The sequence below is a fragment of the Parasteatoda tepidariorum genome, chromosome 10 (genome assembly GCF_982258835.1).
Source record: "Parasteatoda tepidariorum strain Cologne lab strain chromosome 10, Ptep-v5.0, whole genome shotgun sequence".
Classification (NCBI taxonomy): domain Eukaryota; kingdom Metazoa; phylum Arthropoda; class Arachnida; order Araneae; family Theridiidae; genus Parasteatoda; species Parasteatoda tepidariorum.
The window spans coordinates 102650977-102661801 of NC_141764.1; the positions used below are offsets into that span (position 1 = coordinate 102650977).

Here is a 10825-nt window from a genome sequence, read left to right on the forward strand (position 1 = left end):
CATATAAATACAAAAATCGATTTTGGATATTACAACCGCGTAAATACGTATTGCAATATTGGATTGTAAAAACGCGTGAATACGAATAGCGACATGAGATCTTAACTCGCGTGAATACGAGTCGTGATATTGGGTTTTAAAAACACGTCAATACAAATCGAGATATTGGATTTTTGATTCACGTGAATAGGAATCGCGATGTACGCGAAATCGCGTGAATCACGATTCCAGTGCAGTTCCAAACATTCAAAATGACGAAAATCCACCAAACCAAAAGAATCAAATCCAGGGTAGAATCACGCGTAAGTAGAGCTGGAATATAAAAAACCCAGAATTCTGGGGTACAATTACCCCTTACTTTTACTGGTCTCATATCCTAAAAAGTTCCAGTCTCAGCAAGGAAACGCCCATAGTGTCCGTTGCAATTTCATTTCTGTATGTGGTAGCTAGATTTAGTAACTTTTTCTTCTTTTTTTTTAATTAAAAAAATACCGCTCCAAAAGATGAAAAATAACAATGACCAAAAATATGTATTAAAGAATTATGAAGCTTCAAAAATTAAAATTTAACAATCAAGAATATTGTCAACAACAAGGGCAATGGGTAATATATTGTATTTCTTGCTACAAATATGTTACGAGTATTACAAAAATTTTGCATTGCATACTTTCTTCACTAGATTGTTATGTTGGACGCTGATGTAAAATCAAATACTTTTGCAATGGAAAAAAATCATGTTGAACGCTAAGGAACAATCATTTTTAATGGTATCTCTTACGCATACAACTCCTTCCCTTGAAAGTAACAAAAAACAAATCACATAACCTCTAAAGTGCTTTTGCAATTTTTGGCCACAAACTAAATATTTAATTAGATTTTGTAGATAATGCTAAAATTTTGTCTTTGTAAATAAATTTTTTTTTCATCGTAAACCGCAAGAGTGTTCGCGACGAATGGTCGCTAAAAAGAATTGTTCTGCGGCGAATTGTGCTTGAGACCAACTGTGTCCACAACTCACTGTCGCCCCGACGAATGGATGCGACACCAAAGAATATTATGTGTCAAAATTTAAAGAAGGAGTACGCAGGTCTTGAATGAATTTCCTCTCACTTAGATAAAACGAACATTAATTTCATTCGATTATATGCAAAGAATTATAGCTTAAAATGTACATAGATTTATGTACGTGGGTATGCTACCTGAAGAAAAATATTAATGAATGACTCGCATTTGTTTTTAATCTTATTTATCGTTTTGAATTTTTTTTGTTCAGTTATAAAAGCGAAAACTAACTTCATACGAGAAATCGACGGTGCTTGACCTAGACCTTGAATTTAATCTGCGAGGCAGTATTTCGCCCATGTAAGTGTTTTCTTCCGGGTTGTATGAGGAAAATTCCCATTCTAAAAAGGAAGATTAAAATAAAAATAGAAGACGATTAATGGAGGACTGGGCATTCTCGTTTGTCCAGTCGCTCGGAAGTGATGGGCGTTTATTGAACGGGTTCTCCACTCTTTTGCAACTTCTTCTTATTCTGCACTTTAATTGGGTCCACATTTAAAAAAAACAAACAAATGCAATGGTAAAAAAATAATTTGCTCTTATAACAAAAAATAATCTACACTTTACAAGGTATTGCAAAGAAGAAGAAAAAAACTAAGTTCGTAATGATTTTCTCCAAAATAAATGCATTGCACGCAAAAATTATTTACTCCAAAAAAATTAATTGTTTCGATTATTATAATTATTCTTTGTGAAATACTAAACGTAATATAACATAAACACAAAATAAAAATATATCCATACGCAAAATAAAAAACTCCATGTGGGCATGTGTTCATGATACGTAAATGACAATAAATAACACAAAATAAAAATAATGTAATGTAATAATTTAGACTCTTAACAAATCCATTTCAAATCATTCTTGCCATTAGAATAAATATGAAAATACGTATTTCAACATTAAAAAAAATTATACGCAAAATTATTTTTATGTTCCCAGAGTATCTTTCCTCGTCGAGAGAATTAAATAAATGTTCGTTCACATAAAATTTATTGTAGGACTTCCCAACATCGATGTATGCCCCCACATATAAGATAATTCAATCAACAAAAGCCATGCTATAAATAAAGTAAAAAAGAAACACAAAATCACACATTCATGAATGACCCCCTATTCAATTTTTATAAATTATTGAATCGTTTCATTCATTCACACATTATAAAGACACAAGAATCCCAAAGCTTGGATAAAAGAACACTGATTAGAAAAGTCTTCCTAATTTAAAGAGCCCACTCCATATTCCGTTACAATTTGTAATTGGGATCCATACTTCTGTAAAAAATGTTTCTATCATTTTGGAGGGGGGGGGGGAAATGTAGCTAAACATGCATGTCAAAAATAAAAGTAACCATGTGCGATTATTAAGAGCTCATTTCGATTCTTTTTAAACAAAATTACAAAGATAAGAATCAAACATTTTGAAACGACACATTTAAATCTCGCAAGAAGTGAAAGGCAAGTCGTTGGAGTGAAAGGCCTCTTCAATCACACTATTTTAAGACATTGCGATTATGAAAAGATTAGGTTTTTCTTCTCCTATAAAACAGCCTAGAATAATGGAAAACCACACATCCAGTAAAATAAATAAGAAGCCTTAAATGTTTGTGCATTAGTGGACGGCACCTTCAGGTACACATTTTGTGAACAGAGCCAGCCACCCCCCACCCCCCTCTGCTTCACTATTTCAGTAATGAAGAGCCGAACTTTATGGAGGTATTTAAATTTTTCACCTCATTATAAATATATAGAAAAAAATTGACTAGAACCTAAAATGGATACGAAGTTCCCCTTCCTCCAACGGTCAGACGAAGTATCGTTCTGTTCATTATTATTGATTTTCTCACAATTCTGTGTCCATCATGCCGCATGCAGTTTTCTGATGGTTAACTTTATCATCTAGCTGCGAAAAAATCATTTCATTGGACATGAGCGCGGAATTTAGCTAAATGTTCGCAATTAGGATGGCTCAATGAAGCCAATCAGAAGCCCGTATTTTGGAAACAGATCGAAAAATACAGGCTTTTGATTGGCCAAATGTGTCCATCGTCATTGCGAACATTTAGCTAAATTCCGCCCTAGAAAGCCATTTACAAAATATAGATTTTTTGTGTTTATACGATAGAATAATGAAGAAGCTAACATAAAACTGACCGACTTTACACTGTACTGATATTTTGTTTAAAAAAAAGTTAAAAGGAAAAGTAAAATAATTTTTATATTCCATGTGGGGGGCCCGCAGCAACTGCCCCGTATGCCCCTGCCTTAGTCAGGCTCTGTTTATAAATTGCAATTTAATTTTACCTAAAAAATTTGGTAATTTTAGACTCCTCCTACAGATTCACTGAAAATCAGGAAATTTTCGGTCTAATTTTGGACAGTGCTTCAATCAAAAATCAGGATTCCTCCAAAAAATGTGGGAAAGTAGGCAAGTTTGCTCCTCTACCCGATTACATCAAGATGCAACAGTTGATCCAATCCTGTTCTTTCACTACTCATTGTTTTCGATTCTGTTTTATGAGAAATAATATTTTTTATAGTTTCTTTTAGCAAAATACTTTCGAAAAATTAACTTCTATAGATTCTTCTTAAAAATAAATTTAAAAAAAAACACGTAAAAATATTTTTTTAAACTTTTTCTCGGGAAATTGATAATCATAATGGAATGACAAAATTCTGCCAATTTATTTATTTTTTTTAAAAACGTATTTCTGTCCTGGAGACATTCTTTGGAAGGTAGAGCATGTCGAATATGCTTGCAGCAGCAAGAAATGATACTGCACACACAACTTTTTAAACAACTTTAAAAGAACGCAACATTTTGAAAATCGTACAATAAAATAAATGTTTTGACATTAAATAAAAAAAATACTATAGTGCATGCAGCTTATTAAAACCATGCCCGATCTGAGAATATCTGATTTCGTAAAGTGGCTGATTTTACACGGCGACAACAAAAAAACCTTACTACAACTCTCCGAATGGCAACGCTAGAAAATCGACCAATAATTGCCGCTAAAAATGTCACATGCCAAATCTAGCTGAGATGGCTCAACATATAGCGCTTCAAAAAACGGAAACTGAAATAACCAGAGAGAGCATAAGCTAAGCAGAAGTGAGTAGTCTTTGTCGATAGATCTCTATTTTAGTATTTTGTCGAAAGCGCTTTTTTTCACGAATTTATACATTACGAATTTATTTGACGATTTTTGATTTATATCACGAATTTATTTGTTTTACTAGAATTTATTTGTTTATGCAGGTTTTTCCATTGCAATTCACTTATTTCAATTTTTAATAGACTTAATTACAGCCAAAATTTAAACCTTTTTAAAGAGATATCAGTTTTAGAAATTTTATCTTAAGATTTTATATTATAGCACATTTCTAATAGGTTTAACGAATTACATGTCATTCATTTGAATTCAAGTTTATTTTAATGACTTAGTATTTGCTAAGAAGATGTAATTTTTTTTTTAAAAAAAAAAGTTTTTATATGGATTTGAATGATTGTTTTGAATTCTTAAAATTTTGTGCATTTGCAATGTACCGAAGTTAGTAGCGAACGAAGCGAGTTTGGTTTGCGAAGCAAGCCATATAAGATTGCGTAGCAATTTTCGGGGGTTGGCGAGCATTAGCGAGCAGGGGCGCAGCCTACTAGTTCAAGAAAAAACTTGAATATGAATCACAATATTGGACTTCAAAAACGCGCAAATATAAATTGCGATATTGAAACGTTCAATTGCGTAAATACGATGCATAAGCTTTAGATCACGCGAATACAAATCGCAATGAGTAGTTTTTAAATCCCATATAAATACAAAAATCGATGATTGATATTACAACTGCGTGAATACGAATCGCACTGTTGGATTTTAAAAACGCGTGAATACGAATCGCGATATTGGGTTTTAAATTCGCCTGAATATGAATCGCGATATTGGGTTTTAAAAACGCGTCAATACAAATCGCAATATTGAAGTATTAAATGGAGTGAATAGGAATCGCCATGTATGATCTTTAAATCGGGTGAATAAGAATCGCAATATTAGCAGATTCTAGCACAATTCCAAATATTGAGAATGGCGAAAATCTGTCAAAACGAAAGAATCAAACTGGCGGAAAAATCATATTCGTGTAAAAGTCTAGCAGAAGTTTCAAAATTTCGTCGGATTATAAGTTTTTGATTCGCGGAACTCTGCTAACCAATGGTCTTTTTAGTATACTTCCTTTTCGATAGTTAGGTTGCCATTTCCAGTAGTGCTTTATTTTTTAGTTTGTTATTTCGTGTTAATGATTTTCGTTTTCCTCTGCTGTGCTGAAACCTTTAGTTCTTTTATGATGTAATAACTTATTTCTATTTCATCTAACACTATTTTCTCTAAATATATATTTATAACTTCGTGCAACATTCGCCAACATAACTAATCAATCCAACCTTTATTTAAGTATTCACTGATACACTATATGAAATTTTCTTATTCATAGAACAAGGACGAGGGAGCTATTTAAGGTGAGCTATAGTTTGTCTAAAGTAACAACTCCCCTAGTCATTCGTCTAAACACGTGGCGGTGACTGAGGTATAACTATTTCGAGTAGGGGTGTGGGTTCATTGAATGAAAGGAGGGGGGGGGGGATAGATTTCGTAAATACTATACTGAATGGCCAAACAAAATGTGCAGAATAATAAAAAATCTTTAGGATTTATTAAATGGGTGGAAATTGATAGGTAATATTATTTAAACTGTATGTAAAAATTACTATTATTTAAAAATGTGAAGGAAAAAAAAGAGAATTTCTTCATTTCTACCACTTGGGTTGAAAGATACTTAACTATGGAGCACAAGTCGCTTTTCTACTGCGGAAGAAACTTTGCAAACTTGGTAGGTATTTTTACAAAAAAAAAAAAAAAAAGTCCTACATTATTGGTAACAAAACTAAAAATAAACAGGCAACAATTCTGGAATCATGTATATGACCAGGGGTCTGTTTCGAAGAAAAACGGACCCTTCACAAAATATCTTTTCATAAAAACGGACCCTTCACAAAACAATTTATCTTTTAATCCGACCCTTCACAAATTTGTTTATCTTCATTATTGTTTTGTCAATCGAATAAACCCTTCTCGGGGGGGGGGGGGGAGAGAAGAAAGACGGCTCCAGACAAACCAAGTTTCTCTAAGTTTAAATTCCAAATGTAGTATACTAAGAAAATACAGGGTATCTGCAACATTTTAGATTTTCAAATTCATGACTTTTCATGATTTTCCATGACTAATTTCAAGAATTTTTCATGACTTGAAGTTACTATTTTCTCCGACAAAAACACAATAAGAAATTAAAAAAAGCATTATAATAACATTAATTGAAATGATAATTGTAACCAAAAGTGTTATACTCTGCATCTTCATATTTATAGATTTTAAATTTAAAAAACAGAGTCAAGAAAGAGTTAAAGCAATAAAATAGCTGGAAAAAAATACAAAAGCAAATTTGTTCTTCAATACAAAAGCAAAATTGAATTCTTTTTTTTTTCTATAGAATTATATTCTAAAGATACTTTTCTTGTTCATCAGAAAGGAAAGAAATACTCCGTATTCGTCTGTTCTCATTTTGAAATTTAAAAAATTCACCAATGATTGGCTTGCTTCCGCTTGAAATTTAAATTGATAAAAAAATTAATAAATAATAAAAATTCTTAAATCACAGAAGTTTAAAAGATAATTCTCTCCAAAAATGATGTTTTTTCTTTCATTTTTCGAAAGAACATCATTTTTAAAGAACATGACAAAGACATTTTATATTCTGATAAAATATAACTGTGAGCAGTGATTTTGTTAGGAATTCAGATATTTGGAACATGATGAAATTGATTTTGACTTGACTCCATTTTAAAAATTAGATTTTTCAGCGACCTAAATCCATGACTTTTTCAAAAAATAGTTAAAAATCATGACAAATTTTGTTCAATACTGAAATTCATGACTTTCCAGGTGGGTGGATACCATGAAAATATTTCTACTTTTACAAACATTGTGTGAGCATTCTTATTAATATTAAATCATAATTTTTTTTGTAAATAAATAATTGATTAATTTAAATTTATTCATAAAATTAATTAATAGAATATTATGTCAATAAAAATTAATTTCTGGCAATTTTTTAAACAAAATATTATAAATTTAAGAATTGATTAAGTTTACTTAATGCGTAACACATTAAAAGTGATACATTACTAAGTTGTGTTATTTAAAATATGTCAATTGAAATTATTAAAAATGTGATTTTGCTTCCATTATTTGTCCGAAACGAATATTCTGTGTTGAGCAGTATAGGCTAAATACCAAATATTTGTATGTTGCATCTCTAATTTAGTAGCAGCAATTGTTAATCAGAATCTCGTAACTATTTACAATTTAAAAACTTCTTGAAAAGGTTTTTAGCAATTTTTGCAATAACAGGACCCTATTTGCACAAATTCACAAAAGCAGGACCCTGGTTGAAAGAATGTGACTTAACGCTTATTTTAAATTCACAAATTATAAATAATTTTTTCACAATTTTACAAAAACAGGACCTTTCACAAAATGTCTGGACAGACCCCTGATGGCTATAAAGTCACGCTTAATTCTTTTAGGAGCCTTGTAATGGGGATTACCCTCATTTCTCAATTTTATAACTGATAAGAGTTTCAAGAATGTGCTACATGTTGACTAAATAAATGACTGAAGATAATTCATTCATCCTATGAAGACAAGACAGAAAAAACTAAATTTCTTTACTTGCTATCAATATCATTACTTTGAATACCAACAATACGAGCTTTGATGGATGCTGAGTCTACTCATTGAAATTTGAACTTCATTTGTAATTTGAAAGCTGTAAATCATGACTTACTCTTTATAAATGCCTCTCCATTTTCGTACTTTCAAGGCTCACTTTAACTTAGTTATCGCACTTGAAGCTACATTATTTAAAGGCAGATCCATTACTCGATTCATTGTGAACACCTGAGATACAAACTTGAATGTTTGTTAGCATTTTGTTCTCAAAACTCTTAAAATGCTTCCATATCTATTAATTTATTTTCAATTCTAAATGACATGTCGCTCATCATTACAAATTTTTTTTTTTAAGTATTTAAAAAAGCAAAGCGAGAATGATCCGCAAGTGGGTAATCGGGAGTTTATATTTTACTATTTACTTGCAGTATATTGAAATAGAGCTGGTAGCATAAATGAAAAAACTATTTACTTATTTTTAAAAATTATTATTTTTCTTGCTAATAACAATAATATGGGTAAATATTTTGGATTGTTCATATATATATATATTCAGTACAAATTTAAAAGGAAGTAAATCTCTTTAAAATAAAATGTTGTGTATACATAAATTTAATAAGATATGTATACATTACCTCGCTCGATAGGATGAAAATTTACATAAGTGTTTTTACGCAGTTGACAAAAGATTAACACAATCACAATGAAAGCTGAACACAGGTTTAAAAAAACCCAGCCCCAAAGGATACAATTAATTGACGGTCTTTTTCTCAGAGCATAAAAATCTTATTTTCATATTTTGAGAAATTTTTGAAAACCTTATTCATAATAGTTATTTTTATATCATATGTAAAGAAATTCTCTTAAGTTTTCTTGTAAAACTCAAATATGTAACATTCTTTCTAAGGAAAGTTTGACCTAACCCACACCTAATCCAGACTCAGAAACAACTTCTCCCCTTGAGTACAACCTTGACTATAATCCATTGAAAGAGATAAAAAACATAACTGAAATAGCAACAACATTAAAACAGAATGATTATTGTTTCAAAAAAATGGAATTGCATTCTAAGCTATTAATTATCATCTATTTTGAAGTCTTCGAATTTAATGGATATCAATATTTCTATAATGGGAAGATTTCCATATCATGATCTGCAGAAGAATAATTACCAAATCTTGGCAGCAGCTCACGAGAAACTAATAAAACATCACAGAACGGGACCAACTCAAGGGGTATAAATTCATAACCACCCTCAGGCAAACCTCAGCATAGGTTTTTTCGTTTTAAAAATTGGCACATTTAAAATTCATTTTGCAGCTTGGCAGTTATAGTTGTCACAACAGATCAGGAAAAAGAAATATACCCAAAGGGTATAACTCATAGTCTACCCTGTGCATGTTTTTTGCAATACATGTTTTTTTAAAACAATAGTAATTTTAAAATCCATTTGGCGATGGCAGTTACCAACCACACTATGGAACTCTATAATTTAATTCTTAAAAATAGAATATGGATGAATGTTAAGTTCATAATAATATTTAAATATTATATTGTCATTCTCAAAAAACCTGCAGTGAACCATTTCAGGGTTCTAGAACACTTCCATTCACCAACTTTAGCAAAAAAATGGTACATTACATATGTTGACAAAAATAAGATATATCATTAAAACTACAAGTCATAATATAGATAAAACTGCAAACATAAATATTGCTTAAAATCTGCAGAATAAAATATGGAAATTAGTATCTAGACGTTATGCATAAATGGTCTCAAGATGTATTGTCTCTAAATGTCATGCATAGCATTGTCAGGAGCCAAACTGCAGATTTTATTAAAAACAGGGGGGGGGGGGAAATGCCTTTATGCTTGATTTATTATATGCATGTGCTATTTTATATTCTTTTTAATTAAATATTATCAAATTCTGCTTATGAATTATCCTATTTTACTTCAATAATGTAATTTTTTTCCTAATAAGATGAAAGTATTTAAAAAAGAAACTAAGATAATAAAATTTTGAATTTCACATCAGAATTATATATTAATATAATTTTCCTTTAAATGAAAATATCCATTTTCAGGTGCTTATAGGTTTTTGAGGCAAGTAATGAGCAAAATTAGTTCAACTTTTAGTTGTTTTAAATTAAAAATTAAACCTAAAAGCCATTTAAATTGGAAAAAAAAAAAACTAGCTTTAACATTACAGTACACCTGTTGATCACCAGAAAAATAGAACCGAAGATTTTTATCACAACATTAATTTAAAAAATAAACTTTCATAAATAAAACTTACAGTAACTTCAACATTAAGTGCTGATCCATCTAAAAGAATAACTTTACAAGGTATCACATTTTTACTATAGCGAGAGGCACTGTCGCACTGGTTTCTTTTGGGGACTTGGGAACTTTTTCTAAAACGTTTACTAAAAAAGGTAAACATGTTTTACAGTCAGTAGAATACATGAAGGCCGGTATTCCTGAACTTCAAGTGAATATATACTTTCTAAAGCATGCCCTGTTGAATTATTTGAACACTTTTTAAAGCTACGCGCGAACTAGCGAAAAATAACACTTCACTGTTTAATTTTATTTTGATTTTCACACGCTGTTAAAACAACTTTAGCAGACGATTGTTAATAGAATCGATTGGAGAATAAAATGCGATAAATTCTCTAACAATCGATATAAAATTAAAATTTAAGGACTATTCACACTAAAACTTGTTGCAAATGGATGGAGAATCGTATTGGCGATAGAATTGGCCTACAGGTGGCGCAAATCAGAAGAACTTTTTTCCTATGGCAACACTTTGCCTGCTTTCAACTTAGGCCTACATCTGTTATCTTTGTATTGCCAAGTTTTTACCATTAGCTTGCAGATAGTCATTATAGGAGATTGAAGTTCGTTAGCTTCGGCTGGATTTTCAAAATGATTAAATTTTTTTAAGTTAGGAAACTATAGAGATCTCAAAACT

The 10825-nt window shown here is 30.7% G+C and overlaps 1 protein-coding gene across 1 annotated transcript in view; it reads right to left on the bottom strand.

Annotated features, from left to right (window-relative positions):
- LOC107443299 (band 4.1-like protein 5) overlaps positions 1-10486 on the bottom strand; it is a 58086-nt gene extending 47600 nt beyond the window's left edge. The window contains exon 1 of the mRNA XM_016057117.4: positions 10145-10486. Within this exon, the coding sequence (XP_015912603.1) occupies positions 10145-10291 (147 nt within the window). The 5' untranslated portion in view covers positions 10292-10486. The remainder of the gene's footprint in view (positions 1-10144) is intronic.
- Positions 10487-10825: the final 339 nt, after the last annotated feature.